Source organism: Loxodonta africana, chromosome 13 (assembly GCF_030014295.1).
Source record: "Loxodonta africana isolate mLoxAfr1 chromosome 13, mLoxAfr1.hap2, whole genome shotgun sequence".
Classification (NCBI taxonomy): Eukaryota; Metazoa; Chordata; class Mammalia; order Proboscidea; family Elephantidae; genus Loxodonta; species Loxodonta africana.
The window spans coordinates 31,533,040-31,548,869 of record NC_087354.1 but is presented as its reverse complement, the minus strand read 5'-3'; the positions used below and the strand labels follow the sequence as shown (position 1 = coordinate 31,548,869).

General features: G+C 45.6%; 1 protein-coding gene across 2 annotated transcripts in view; it reads right to left on the bottom strand.

Annotated features, from left to right (window-relative positions):
* Positions 1 to 2,262: 2,262 nt before the first annotated feature.
* The window catches only part of ZNF592 (zinc finger protein 592), a 37,391-nt gene continuing 23,823 nt past the window's right edge, over positions 2,263 to 15,830 (bottom strand). For both annotated transcript variants that reach the window (XM_010593802.3, XM_064267171.1), the window contains 6 exons: positions 7,006 to 7,182; positions 6,607 to 6,766; positions 6,206 to 6,493; positions 5,864 to 5,976; positions 5,068 to 5,203; positions 2,263 to 3,682 (listed from right to left, as the gene is read on the bottom strand). In XM_010593802.3, the coding sequence (XP_010592104.2) occupies positions 3,176 to 3,682; positions 5,068 to 5,203; positions 5,864 to 5,976; positions 6,206 to 6,493; positions 6,607 to 6,766; positions 7,006 to 7,182 (1,381 nt within the window). In that variant the 3' untranslated portion in view covers positions 2,263 to 3,175. The remainder of the gene's footprint in view (positions 3,683 to 5,067; positions 5,204 to 5,863; positions 5,977 to 6,205; positions 6,494 to 6,606; positions 6,767 to 7,005; positions 7,183 to 15,830) is intronic.

Below are 15,830 nucleotides of genomic sequence, written 5' to 3'. Positions count from 1 at the left end.
AAAGTCGTTGGGAAATAAATACTAGTCAACTGTCAAGCCTTCAATGGTAGTTTCTCCCAGGGTGGGGATCTCATCTGTTTGACTTAATCAGTAGAGCGTTCACTACAGCTGAACATGCAGATGAGTGCTCCTTACAACCAGCATTTTCCGATGATAACAAATGATAGCACAAGCCTTGGAACACATCTGTAGAAAGAAAAGATCACAAGGTATTGGATCCTCAGGGAAACCATGTGTTCCCTATGGGAGTTGGGCAGCATTTCCTGGGATGAACCACAAAAAATGATGGTCTTCAAAAGGCCAGGTAAACCCCAACAAGAACGAAAGGACGGAGAGACACCATATGTGCTTTAGAATGTCACAAGCAGACGTGGTGTGCATGCCTGACTAGGCACAGATCCACTCTAAAGAGAGCCCGGCACTCAGTAGGGCATCCCAACCACATGGGAAGCAGGAAAACAGACGTCTGGATGGCTGCAGACTGCTGACAAGCTGGCAGGAAGCCAGAGCAGCCTCCTTGTTAAGGCAGGCCAGGCAGTCTGCGGCCGAGATCATGGGCTCTGGGATCAAATAGGCTTGACTTCAAGTCTCAGCACCATTTACTTACAGGCGGCCCAGCAAGTTATTTAACCCTCTAAGTGGTAACTGACATCATTGCGAATTAAATGAGAATCACTGAAAAGTATTTAGCAAAGTGCGGGGCACACATGCAGTGATCCAAAGTGCTATTGTCGCTACTGTTTCTAAATAATAGGTAGGTGTCTCAGACCAATTCATAACATAATCAGCATCGGAGTCTGATGCAGACAAGAGACATTCTACCATCCAAGCTCTAAAGTCAAGATTCACTCACATGTACATAGTGTTTTTTAAAAACTAGAAAATGCTTCCACATTCACTCTCTCACAAAAGCCCCTGGAATGAGCTGGAGGGAATCACTAGGTCTATTTAGAAGGAAGTCAGTGAGGTCAGAGGGTTTGTTAAGAGCTGGTTAAGGGCAGGCCCCAGGCCATGAGCCAGGTTTCCGGGTGAGTGGCTTGGCTTTCTTTCTATCCCATGCTGTTCCCAGCAAGGACAATTGTATCTGGGTGGTCAAACCTGAGAGTTCACCACCTCCCTGGGCTTCAGCCGCCACTGTGTTCGAAGTAGTGAGGAATTCAGCCATCCAATTCCAGTGCTTGTATTAGGCGCCTCTAAACCTGCTCTTAAGAATGGACCCAGGATACAGGGCTGGCTCCCAACTGGAATCAGAAGGGACCCACAGCTAAGTCAGGTCAGGGTGTATGCTTGCCCAGCTTCCTTCTTGGGACTAGCTCTGGCTTTGCAGACAGCCTTAATCAGGCCCAGTATGACCTCACTGCCAGCTCAGGAAGGAGGGAGATGGTAGCCTTGCCAGGTACAGCAATCACTGAAATGGTACACAGCCATAGCCTCTCTGAAACCGAGGCAAGCACTAACCTTTCCTGTTGCCATTAGCATTTCACTGAAAATCTGGCATTTGAAAGAGGAAGAAAATGTAATTTTTTTCAATTGTGGAAATGTCAGGCGTATTTATCTGACTTAATAGTTTATAATTGATATTCAAGGCCTCCCTTGAAAGATCACCTCTAAGAGCCCAGCCAGCACCCACTCTCCTCTGCTGCCTAGACCCTACCCGGCCCAGCCCCCCCGGCCCACCCATGGCAGGCTGCAGCAGCCAGGTCACAGGACATCTCCACCCAAGCCTCTTGCATGTGCTTATCCAGGCCCCAACAAGGACAATGACCCAAACTCCTCCATCAGCAAAAAGACATCCCAGCCTGCTGAGCCTCGACCCAATTCTGCCATGCCCGAGTTCCCTGCGGCAAGCAGTCCAAAGGCCACTTGAACACAGCAGTGTTACATGACCCCTCCCCTTCACTCCTTTCTTCCTCCTCACCAGCAAAAGGTTCTCTTAGGTTGAAAATCCATTTGTAAGAAAGATGGAGGAGCTCAGATAGGTCCTAGAGCCAATGCCACAGCCCAGGGGAGATTTTAGAGGTGGCTCTTGACCAGCACTGTGACCCTCACCCCGCTTCAGGAGGTTTCCAGAGACCCAGGAAGAACAGGGCTCCTGGTTTCCTAACTGCAAGCTCCAGAGTCTAAAAAGGACGACCTCCCTTGGACAGTAGGAAGCATCGCTCTCCCTCAGAGATGAGACAAAGGAGGGAAGTCTGAGACAGACCTTTAGATGGAACAGGGTGGGGCCAGGCTCACCTGAAGAGGAATACAAGAGCCTACCTGCATGGTAAGAAGATTTTTTTATTTGAAATATAGTCTGAGCAACACGACTGTAGCCGAGAGGAGGAGGGGCTGGCCTGCCTGGGGCAGCAGCCTCTCTAATGGCACAGGAGCAAGAGTACAAATATTCCAATGTCTGTGTGCCCCAAACCCCACTTGTCAGGGAAGGCAGAACAGCAGCAGAACAAGGACCCCCAGCTCCTTCTGAAGGGCTGGAGGGGGTCTGACTTGCGGTGCCCACCTGCCTTTGCTACACCTCCTGCTTTGCCCGGGTTCCAAAGAGGTGTGCTGCCAAGTTTCACCCACCCACAGAGACATGGTGAGCCAGTGTGATAATTCATTCTCCAGGACAATTTTGGGAGAAAAGAATCAGAGAAGATGGGAAGGAAGGACAAAGTGACCAAGGGCCCTTGCAGGCCAGGCTGGGCAGAGCTCTCCAAGAGCGACTTGTGTCAGCACCCCTCACTCCCCTTCTTGGGCTCGGATGGCAGGAAGGAGAGCCGGTGTTTGCAGGCACAGGGAGCTCCAAGGAGCCCCCTGGCTAAGGGCAGCAAGCAGGGAACCTCCCAGAAGAGTACAGCACCTGAGGGGTTTCAAGCCAAGTTGACAGCATTGGGGTCGGGCCACGTGAGCAGCCTGGGGTTGGGAGGACACAGACAAAGAGTTGGGGTACCAAGAAGCAGCACAAAGCCATAAATAACAGAAGCAAATTCAGAGCTGTTAGGCCCTGGACGACCCCCATTTCCCAGAGCTGGAGGACACTCAGCATCCCACAGCTCAGGGCAGATACTGCTCCAGGGCACAGCCGGGCACACTCACACCAGGGCAGAGCCTTTTATTTCCCCCTGTCACATGGCAGGCGGAAGACACCGGGGTGCCACCCCGACCTCACAGACTGCAAAGCCTCCGTTCACACCTAGGGGGATGGTGCATGGCTGTCCTGGTCCTGAGAGGCCCGTGGTTGACTCTGAGCATCCTGGGCACCATCCTCATCAAGAGCCGGGCCCAGTGATCTCCTAGCCTCTGGGTCAGCCAACAAAGGCCCACCAGCACATTCTTCCAGTCCATTCTCCCTGGTCTCCATGGGCACCTCCTCCCCAGAGCCCTCCTCTGGCTCTGCCGACTCTGCCACCTCCTCTTGCTCTTCCTCCTCCTGATCCCTCATCTTGTGGACGATGAAGAGGTGACGGCTGAGGGAGCTGGCAGAGGTGTAGCACAAGCCACAGAGAAGACACTGGGCTGTGGAGCTGTCCGCCTGGTGCTGAGGTATGTGGCTCTTGAACTCGAGCCCTGAGTCTGTTGCAAAGCTACATTTTGCACACTGAAAAAGGGATTTGTGTCTTTTGGAGGAAGAGACAGTCGCGCCATTGGTGGTGCCTGGAGCATCCCATGCTCCGCTGACCGGTCTTTTCAGATGGTTCACCTGCAAGTAGACACAGTGTGAGCAGAGTCCAGGATGCACCTTGGTCCTAGACAGAGCTCCCCAGACATGACCAGTGCAGCCTCAAGGACTCACAGCGGTCACTACCCAAGACAGAGTCATCTCAATCCCGAACTCTGGTTTAGGTTCGGTCCATTTTTTAATGTAACATACACGTGCGGTACACCATTCCAAAGATATAGAACGGGCACAGAGAAAATTAAGTCCTTCCTACCCCCCACCAGGCCTGCTCTCCAGAGGAAGCCATATTACCTGGGTTCTGTGGCTCCTCCAAGAGATATTCTATACATATACAAAATCAGAATGATTGTCTTTTACAAAGTGCACATTTTTTCTCATCCTGCTTTTTGCACTTAACATATATTAGAGCTTGGCTCCATGAGGGTATATACAGAGGCATCAATCTTCCTAATAGCTGCACACTACCCTACTGTGGAGATGAACCAGAATTGATATCAGCAGTCCCCACCGATGGACACTGAGTTGCGTTCCATCTTTGTCACTACACATAGTGCTGCAGCGAATATCCCTGGACACACCTCTTTGTGTCCAAGGCCAAAGGTATCTGACAGATAAATTCCTAGAAGCAGAACGGCTGGCTCAAAGGGTATGTGCATCTGGGGGCAGGGGAGGGTGTTCATTTTAATCAGTGACAAATGTTGGCCAAAATGTCAACTGACAACTCACCCACTATGTGCAAAAGGGGCTATTTTACCCATGCCTTTGCCAACCAACTCCCCTCTCTGAATAGCTAAGAAAGTTCTGAGATTGCCCTGGAACTCCAGGCAGATCCCAGAGCTTTCCAGAAATAGCTGCCCCCTTTGGGAGCAGACCCTAGTAAAGAGTGGGAAAGCCTGCAGTGAGGAGGGGAAAACAGGTTGCTCTAGAAGTTCATCAGAAATAGAGACAGGACAGGGCATGGAACAGGCATGAGGCCACAGGGCAACGGACAGGACAGCAGAATTCTCGGCCTGGCTTTTCCCATAATAGTGGAGGAGGGGTGGGGGGCTCAGCCAAGCCTCATTATCCTCACCTAACGAATGTACCCGCCTGTCTCTGCCCCACAGGCTGCTGTGAGGCAGAAACAGGATGGTGTATGTGAAAGGACCCCAAGGTCCACAGAGCACAGCACACACCCAAGGAGGGGTCACAGCAACAGGAAACAACAGTAACAAAAGGCTAGTGGGCTGCCTCACAGGTCTTTGTCCCTGTCCTCTACTTGTGTGCTGTCCCAGCTGGGTCATACAGGACTAGAGAGTTGCTCTATGGCCACGATGACAGACGGGCCCCCCACTGCCTTCCTAATGCTCCTGTAGCTCCAGGATGCCCTGAGCAGACAACTGCAGCTCCAGGAGCCCCACACTCACCTGAGGGGAAGGTCCACCTGGAGGTCTGACTTTGGACGTCTGGCTCAAATCAGGGTTTCTGATACCATGCATAAGGCTGATGTGGCTCTCCAAAAGGGAAGGCCGAGGAAAGCTGGGGCTGTCCTCTGTACAGTACCTGCAAAGGCAAAGCCAGAGGAGGCCATGTAGGATTACAGGCTGCAGGGCCCAGAGCAGTTAGTCAAGCAGAGAGAAGTAAAGCTGCTTCTGGCTCCAGGCTCCTGCAGACTCTCCACACAGAAGACCAGAGAGAAAAAGTCAGCATCTGGAGCAAGCAGACAGCCATGGTCTTTAGGCTGGCTGGGTAGTTCTGGGGGCTCACTGGAGAAACCCAACCAGCAGGCCAGCCAAGGTGGCAGACAACAGCAAGTCTGAATATTTGTACCCTTGATACCTGGCCCCATGCCATGATCTTAGTCTCTACTTCTGGTAGCACTGCCCAGGGACCCAAGTGCGTGGAGAGCGGTCAGCATGAAAGAGGCCAGACGGGGAACCTGATCATATCACCACTGCTCCTCTTAGACATCATGGTCCCTTCACTACTGACGGGTGCAGCCCAGCATTAGAGAGGTGAGAGGGGAGGGCTCAGGAGCCACCAGGTTCTGGAAGCTGGGCTCCCCTGATTTCTGACCTAGCCATAGCATTTTCCCCAGGTGGAACCTTCCTTGGCTCTTGACTTAGACCCCTGATCTCATGTCAAAGAAAAGTCCTAAACGTGCCATGGACAGAATCTTTGTGAACTTCTGGGCTCCTCACCACCTCCTCTCCAGGGACTCACCCGCAAGTGTAGACCTTCTTGACTGTGTCGTGGTTGTTGCGGATGTGTTTGCGCAGGCTACTGGGGGTGTGGAAGGACTGCTCGCACTGCCGACATGGGTACCGCTTCAGTGTCTGAGGGAGGGGTGGCGGGACACAAAGCATCACACCATAAGATAGTTCTGAGTGCATCTTCCTTCTCAGGTGATGTGGGCAGGATGGCAGATATCCCAAAGACCTTAAGATCTGTGGTACCCACCCTGCCCAAAGCACCAGGAACCCAAAGGGTCAGCCACATAAGGGGCCCTGGCCCCCAGAAAGAAGTCCAGAGCACCTGTTACTGTGACCGGGTGGCTGTGCTTACCCGGCCATGGCTCTTTTTCACGTGGGACACGTAGCTCTCCCGATCAGGAACCCACTCCTGGCACTCCTGGCAGGTCCAGCCAGCGTTTCTCAGCCGGGGCCTGGCTTCTGCCCTGCGGTGGGCTTCAGACCTGCCCCAGCGACTGGAGGGCAGGGAACTACCACGAGTAGCCACGGTCATGACTGGAGGCTCAGTGGGGACTCGAGAGCCAGGGCGGCTGGAGGACATGTCTACTGAAGACTGGAGGCTTGACAGCTCATCCACATTTCGGGGAACACCGTGGGTGCTCTGGGGATGGGGAAAGCAATTACTGACTGCGCAAGGAGAAAGATGCACAAAGGCAGACCCCCACCCTGATGCATGTGCCCTCATCCCCAGCCTCCTCCCCCAGCACATCCCACCTTGACATGTTCCATCAGCTCCGGCTTCTGCGGGAACAAGAGTGGGCACTCCGGGCACTTGAAGACGCCCACCTGCGCCTTACTGGCATTCTGGTAAAAATGTTGCTGGATATGCCTCTTCTTGTTGAAGACCATCTCACAGGAGCACTTATAGATGAGCCTGATGAGAAAAGCCCCAGGGTGTGAGACAGTCAAGGATCTGCTGGCTGAACCACATCCCTCCATCTCACCCTTGCTCAGTTTGAACCAGGGCAGACACTCCCCAGGATGTTCTTGGGGGACTCCAGGCACCTCTTCCCCCAGCCACAGCTCCCTGGCCCACCCCTGCACCACCCCCTCCAGCACCCAGGCCACTCCTCTCTGCCCCACAGGGCCGGCTAGCCCTGGAGATGCACTCACTGGGAGGGTCTGTGGGGTTGGGTGGGATGCTGGGAGGCGCAGTGGTCCGCAGTGCTGCTGGCAGTCTTGAAGGCCATGGGACAGAACGCACATTTGCGGAAAACCTGGCAGTGCCGCTCCTGGATGTGGCTTTTCAGCAAGGCCAAGGTCAGGTGGACAACACCACAGTGGATGCACCTGGATGGGAGAGGTGGGGGGTGGGGATATCAGACCCAGAAGGGGTGCTAGAAGGGAGGGAGGGCAGGAACAGAGCCATCTCAGGGGCTCATACCTGCCTCCCTAGAACAGGCAGTCTTCCATCCTCCAAACATATATCCCAAAAGCCTGCTTGCTAGAGTCTGGCAGAAATGCAGTCCCCCAGGGCCACACAAGCCCAAAGCCACTCCTGGTAGGAAATGCCAACCTCTCCCCTCACTGGCCAGACGAAATTCTGAGAACTTGAGCCCAGCTAAGAGAAGTTGGCAGGAGTGGAGAGGGAGGATAATGGTTCAGTAATGACAGATACAGTATAAATTTAAGTCTGAAACAACTGCAGGAGACCAGGAAGAATTTTAGAGGGAGGCTACAGAAAGCCTGGGCCTTTCCATAGGTTGGTACTGAATAAGCAGGGGTGGCCACTTAACACAAGTACAGTCATTAAAAATATGTGTAACAATGAGAATATGCTTATGACACACTGTTAAGTGGAAAAAACGGGGCAGAAAAGGCTATGTCCACCACCACAACCACCACATTAAAACAATCATTCCTCAAAACACGGGCAAGACCAGGAAGAGGTATTCTAGAGCAGCCCTGTCCAGCGGGACTTTCTGTGATGATGGAAATGCTCTATAGTTATACTGTCCATGGTGCTATTTAAATTTAAATTTATAAAATAAAAAAATTCAGTTCCTCAGGTGCACCGGCCCCATTTCAAGTGCTCATAGCCACATGTAGCTGGTACCATACTGAACTGCAGCTTTAAAGCATTGTGATGTTGACTTGGTGGAATTATGGATGATTTTTATTTCTTTTTCTCTGTACCAATTTGTATTTTCTGAGTTTTGTTTGGTGAAGATATTTTTTTATTAGGTATGAATAAATGAAACAAAGAACTGTCTTAAACCATTTTTCTGAAATTGAGGCCAACCCATGTTGGACCCTGGTCTTGGATTCTTCTTTCAACTTCAAAACTTTATTTCTCTGTACATATTGCCTTTCCTTTCTTCAGTACCAGAGAAAGATATGACCTTTCTCCATGCAAACGTGCATCCGCTAAAGTTCCTAATCCCTCTCATGAGTTCTGTTGTTCCTCTCACCTATAAACACACTCAGGTCTCCCCTATGGGTGGGGGGGATACCTTCAGTGCTCTCCGCTATTCCGTTCTAGACAACTTTTTATCTGCCTTCTTCTGTTATTTGTTATCAATATCTCTTGCAATGTCTGCCCCTATAGCCCTGACTTTCAAATAAGCACTAGAAAAGATTGTTGTTTTAAAGAAAGAGAACACGACTTCACTTAAGAATTCTCTGACTCCTCGTTCTATAAAAGGATCCTGATTAAAATGAGTAAAATGCAGAACAGTGTTCCAAATTATCATGGACTCCACACTTTCTGGAGCCATAGACGCTAGATGAACCCCAGAAACTATTGCTCTGAGATAATCTTTAAACTTTAAACCAAAAATATCCCCTAAAGTCTTTCTTTAAACCAAGCAATAAATTAGCTTATTTAGTAAAGAATGTTTGCCTTAAACTGGGAAAAAGTTTTTAGCTATGACATTTCCAATCAGTGTCTGATCTCTAAAATCTACATGATACTGCAAAAACTCAACTACAATAAGACAAATAACCCAATTAAAAAATGGGCAAAAGATATGAATAGGCACTTCACTAAAGAAGACATTCAGGCAGCAAACAGATACAGGAGGAAATGCTCACCATCATTAGCCATTAGAGAAATGCAAATCAAAACTACAATGAGATCCCATCTCACTCCAACAAGGTTGGCATTAATCCAAAAAACACAAAATAATAAATGTTAGAGAGGTTGTGGAGAGACTGGAACACTTATACACTGCTGGTGGGAATGTCAAATGGTACAATCCCGTGGGAAACCAATTTGGCGCTTCCTTAAAAAACTAGAAATAGAACTACCATACGATCTAGCAATCCCACTCCTTGGAATATATCCTAAAGAAATAAAAGCCTTTACACAAACAGATACATGCACACCCATGTTCCCTGCAGCACTGTTTACAATAGCAAAAAGATGGAAACAACCAAGGTGCCCATCAGTGGATGAATGGATAAATAAATTATGGTATGTTCACACAATGGAATACTATGCTTCATGAAGAACAATGATGAATCCACGAAACGTTTCATAACACGGAGGAATCTGGAAGGCATTACGCTGAGTGAAATTAGTCAGTTGCAAAAGGACAAATATTGTATAAGATCACTGTTATAAGAACTGGAGAAATAGTTTAAACAGAGAAGAAAATATTCTTTGATGGTTATGACGGGGGTAGGGAGGGAAGGAGGGAGAGGAACTTTCACTAATTAGATAATAGATAACTATTTTAGGTGAAGGGAAAGAGAACACACAATACAGGAGAGGTCAGCACAACTGGACTAAACCAAAAGCAAAGAAGTCTCTTGAATAAACTGAATGCTTCGAAGGCCAGCGTAGCAGGGGCTGGGTTTGGGGACCATGGTTTCAGGGGACATCTAAGTCAATTGGTGTAATAAAATCTCTTAAGATAACATTCTGCATCCCACTTTGGAGAGCAGCATCTGGGGTCTTAAATGCTAGCAAGCGGCCATCTAAGATGTATCAATTGGTTTCAATCCACCTGGAGCAAAAGTAATTATGAGCCCAAGAGACAGAAAGGGCCACATAAACCAGAGACTACATCAGCCTGAGACTAGAAGAACTAAATGGTGCCTAGCTATAACCGATGACTGCTCTAACAGGGAACACAACAAAGAACCCCTGAGGCAGCAGGAGAGCAGTGGGTTGCAGACCCCAAATTCTCATAAAAAGACCAGGCTTAATGGTCTGAGATAGAAGGACCCTGGAGGTCAGGGTACCTAGACCTTCTGTTAGCCCAAGACAGGAACCATTCCCAAAGCCAACTCTTCAGACAGGGATTGGACTGGACAATGAGATAGAAAACAATACTGGTAAAGAGTGAGCTTCTTGGATCAAGTAGACACATGAGACTATGTTGGCATCTCCTGTCTGGAGGGGAGATGGGAGGGTGGAGAGGGTCAGAAGCTGGCCGAATGGACATGAAAAGAGAGAGTAGAGGGAAGGAGTATGCTGTCTCCTTAGGGGGAGAGCAATTACTAGTACATAGCAAGGTGTACACAAATTTTTCTATGAGAGACTAACTTGATTTGTAAACTTTCACTTAAAGCACAGTTAAAAAAAAAGAAAAAAGAATGTTTACCTTGAAAATCATGCTGTTTTGAAGAACTATCTATATGGGATCAAACTGACAACAGTCAATTTGAAAGGTCAGTCAAGAAGTTTAGGGGACAGAGACTTCATGTTAATGTGGGAAGAACAATTTGGACAAAGGTGAGAATAGTTGCACAACTTGAAAAATGTAACCAATTATCACTGAATTGTAGATATAGAAATTATTGAATCAGCGTATGTTTTGCTATGTATAATTTCAACAACAATAAAAAAAAAACTCTGATTCCTGAATATTAACTTTCATTTCACCACATTAGCCCCATTTTCATAATCCACATCATCAAAAATCACCACAAAATCCTGGCCAATACTTTTTGGTTTTCTTTTCTTGCTTTCTTTGGGGGGTGGGGTGGAAGCAGGGAACAGAATCACCTTTGCCAACTTAATGAGCAAGGAGGTACAGCCCGCTAGACCAGAAAGCTGTTTGCAATGAACTCTGAGGAGCATTCATCACTAAATTTGTGTGTGCTTTAACTTAGAATTTCTAGGTTTTCAATTGCCTCATATGCATGCAAAAGTTGGACGATGAAAAAGGAAGACCAAGGAACTGATACTTTGGATTATGGTGTTGGTGAAGAATATTGAATATACTGGAACCCTGGTGGCATAGTGGTTAAGAGCTCAACTGTTAATCAAAAAGGCTGGCAGTTCAAATCCAACATCTGTTCCTTGGAAACCCTATAGGGCAGTTCTACTCTGTTCTGTAGGGTTGTTATGAGTCGGAACCAACTCAACGACACCTAACAACAACAACATGGACTACCAGAAGAACAAACAAATCTGTCTCGGAAGAAATATAACCAGAATGCTCCTTAGAAGCCAGGATGGCATGACTTCGTCTCATGTATTTTGGACATGTTATCAGGAGGGACTAGTCTCTGGAGAAAAAACATCATGCTTGGTAGAGGGCCAGCAAAAAGCAGGAAGACCCTCAACAAGATGGACTGATACAGCAGCTGCAACAATGGGCTCAAACATAGCAATGATTGTGATGATGGTGCAGGCCCAGGCAGTGTTTCCTTCTGTTGTACACAGGGTCGCTATGAGTCGGAACTGATTCAATGGCACCTAACAACACCAACAACATACAAGCTACTTATTCAGTTGTATTTTCTTTTCTTTCCTGCTAAACAAAACATGAAATTTTCTTTTCTTTCCTGCTAAACAAAACATGAAATCAACTTCTAGCACATAGAAATACTTTCATACCACAAGGTATTATGAGGGAGAAAAATCCACATATTTGTAAATTCATCCAAAGTGGCCAAATACACCTAATATGTGTAAAGAATCTTTTAAGTGGCGCTTTGTGTGTGTGTGTGCGCATGTGTGTGTGTGCACGTGTGTGCGCACGTGCACAAACTGACCAAACTCTTGCAGGAGCAATATAAATATACTCTTTGTAGATGGCACTGAAAATCTATTTAACTAGTAGACATTCTTTGAAGAAACCTCATTGAAAGTAAGAACATAAATGGGTAAAAGAACACATGCAAAGCAGCCTCAGCAAATAGCTGTATGAGCAGGGTTTACACTGAAAAAGTGTGCGGAAAAAAAAGCCAACCATATAACATAACCCTTTACCAAAATGTTTAAGAAGCACTGAAAAAGGGAAAACAATTATAGAATCATATGTTGTGAAATTACTAAAGTTTCAGAAAAGATAAAGAGCAGTAAAATACTTTGCTAATAATCACAACAAATAAAATATTTTTTGCAACAGACTAAACTTGCTTCCTTAATGACATCACTGGATACTCTCCAAATTATCAACAAGAGCAGCAAAAGAATTTATAAAACACGCATAGCCTTTTTACATTTTCTTCAAGATAAAACAAAAATAATACAAAACATAAAATAACGTTGTAAAGCTTTGTAGTAGAGTTTAATGATGGAACATACATATTTTTTGAGAGTTTTCTAAAAACATCAATACCCACAAGAATGGGAGAAAATATCTGCAAATCATATATCTAATAAGGGACTTATATCCAGGATACATAAAGAACTCTTAGAACTGAATAATAAAAAGACAAATTATCTGATCAAAAAATGGGCAAAGGATCTGGAGACATTTCTCCAAAGAAGATACAAACGGACAATAAGCTCAGGAAAAGATTCTCAATAGCATTAGCTATCAAGGAAATGCAAATCTGAACCACAATGAGGTACCACTTCACACTCACTAAGTAAAAAAAAGTCAGACAAGTGTTAGTGAGGATGTGGAGAAATTGAAACCCCCCTACATGCTGGTAAGAACATAAAAATGGTTCAGCCACTTTGGAAAACAGTCTGGTAGTTCCTAAAAAAGTTAAACATAGAATTACCATATGACCAGCAACACCACTCCTAGGTATTTACCCCAAAAGACTTGATAGCAGGGATTCAAAAAGATACTTGTATATCAGTGTTCATTGCAGCATTATTCACAATAGCCAAAAGGTGAAAACAAAGCAAGTGTCCATCAACAGATGAACGGATGAACAAAATATATCCATACAGTGGAATATTATTTGGCCATAAAAAGAATGAAGTACTGACATATGCTACAACATGGACAAACCTTGAAAACATATGCTAAGATCACATACTGTGTGATCCTATTTATATGAAATGTCCAGAAGATAAATCTATAGCCAGAAAGTAAATCAGTGACCACCTAGGGCTGTGGTGATGAAAATGTTCTAAAATTGATCATTGTGATGATTGAACATCTCTGAATAGACTAAAAACCATTGAATTGTACACTTTAAATGGGTGGCTTGTATGGTCCATGAATTATCTATCAATAAAGCTGTTGCCAAAAAAAAAAAAAAAAAGTTGATAGTTGAAATCTTAAGTGTAATGAAAACTGTATCGGCGCATATATCTTCTGGGTTTACTCATAGATCATTCAAGGTTTCAATGTCAGTTTCTTCAATAATCACTTTAGCTAAATCACAATGCATTTTTGACATTCCTTACAAAAAGACTTGATGAATTGCTTTTGAGATACTATGTTTCTTTTTACTGTTACAGAAGAAAGCAAAATACAGGATTTAATTAAAATCACACACACGCACAAAATTTGCTATTACAATCCATCCACGCTATTGAAAATTTCTTGGATTCAAGATTCAAAGATAAAAATTTAAACACTGATTGCATCGCTATTGGATTGGATTTGACCTTGGAACAAGCAAGCATACACTTAAGTCAAAGTTTGAAAGATATTTTCAAATGTTACAGGATACTGTAAAAACATGTTCAGGTGTTTGGTTGAAAAATTTAGCCTGGGAGGCTACCAAGCAATGCTCTTCTGGCAACATGGTTGCAAAGGCTTTGTATAATCCTGTCTCGGTCTTTTCTGGCTTCCCATAGCACCTTAGATTCTCCACCCTTCATAACATGTAAAAGAAATTAGTCCACATTTGGAGATGTTTACACCAAGACAGAAACCCGGGAGTCATCACCGACACCTCCCCATTCCTCATCCCCATACACAAACTGTCATCAAGTCCTGATGCTTCTAATTCCTAAATGTCTCTCAATCTACCTTCTCTTCTACATCCCCCCAGCTGTGCCTGAGCTGAGGCCCTCATGGCCTCATCTGGACGATTACACTCCCAACCAGTCTCCAGCCTCTCCCCTCTCTAATATATGGGTCAGCTTCCCCAGAATCATCTTTCTAAAACACAGAGAGATCGCTGGTTCACTCCCCTGCTGGAAATCTTTCTATGGCTCCTCACCGTCCACTCGATAAAAGCCAAATGTCTGCCAGTGAATACAAGGTCTTGCATGGCCTGGCCCTAGTCTCATTTCTCACCACTCCCCCCAGTTTATTCTGCTATGCCTCTATTGAACTGCTTATCATTCCCATACCCCCACTGTGAGTGCTCATGTCCCTGTATGTACCATTGCCAGATATGTTCTCTCCCTTTCTTCTGCCTGAAGACCTCCTAGCAGCTCCCTCATGAAGCGTTCCTGGCCCTCTCCAATAGAATTATGCTGTTCCTCACCATTTCTCTATTATGGGACTTACAACCCTGAGTACATATATTTGTAAACCTACCAGACTGCTGCCCTCTTGAGGGCTGGACTGTGTCTTAATCATCTTTGAATGTTGAGTGTCTAGCACAATGCTAAAGACAATAATAGGTACTCAATAGCCATTTATTAATTAAGCTTTTTTTTTTTTTTTTTTTAATACCAAAGGACAGGAAAATCTTACCAAATTCAGGTAAAATTAATTCTCAAAAGTGAAAGTGATAAAGTGGAACATCCGAGAACATCGAAACACCCAAATGTAATAAATTAGCCAAGGAGACCTGGCTGACAATGTAAAAGGCACAGATCAACAAGCTTTGGAGGACAGTTTCTCCTCCACTTTGATCTTTTTCCTGAAAGCGACTTCTCACTTATATATGTCTGACACAACGTAGGCAATTCAGTTTAAAATAAGTAATATTTCTTGGTTTTACTGAGGCTGATCATTTTTTCCATTCTTAGGTTTTGACTGTTTCTTACAAACTGACAAAAACTAACCAAAACAGAAATACTAGAAGCTGCCTGGAAGCGAGGTGAGAAGGCAGAGGGGTACAGGAGCTGGTTCAATGAACACAGGGAATACAGGGAGGAGAGAAGTGTGCTGTCGTCCTATTAGGGGAAAAGCAGCTAGGAGGACAGAGCAAGGTGTGTGTAAGTTTTTGTATGAGACTGACTTGGTTTGTAAACTTTCACTTAAAGCACAATTAGAAAAAACAAAAACAGAAATACTAGAGTCCTTTGAGTTTGGTGTCCTACAGCTCCATTTATTAACAAAAGTTGGGAACATTTTGAAGTACTACAATTAGTTATATTATTATCGAAACAGTACTTTAAATTCAATATACCAAACATGGTAAACTCTGTGAGGAAATTAAATGTATATACCTTTTTTTACCAAATTGACAAAATGAATGTTATGTACATTCTAAGCCCTGGTGGCACAAATGCCTAGTCAAGTGCTCGGCTGCTAAGCAAAAGCCTGGCAGGTCGAACCTACCCAACAGTTCCACAGAAGGGACCTGGAGATCTGCTCCCATAAAGATTACAGCCTAGGAAACTCTATGGAGTAGTCCTACTCTGTCACATGGAGTCACTATGAGTGGAAAATCAACTCAACCACATCAATACCTATCAACAACAATCTCCCTAAAACCTTCCCCTTCAAAACTATCTTTTTGGTATTCAATATTTTTTATCTCCTTCTTCTCCTCCTTGTTCTTCCTGTTCTCTACAAAATAAACATGTCTGCCTATGTACCAACCACTGTCCCTTTCCTATTAGTCTGGAGCCCTGACCTCCTAAGACCAAACCTCACTCTGAAATGAGTTCT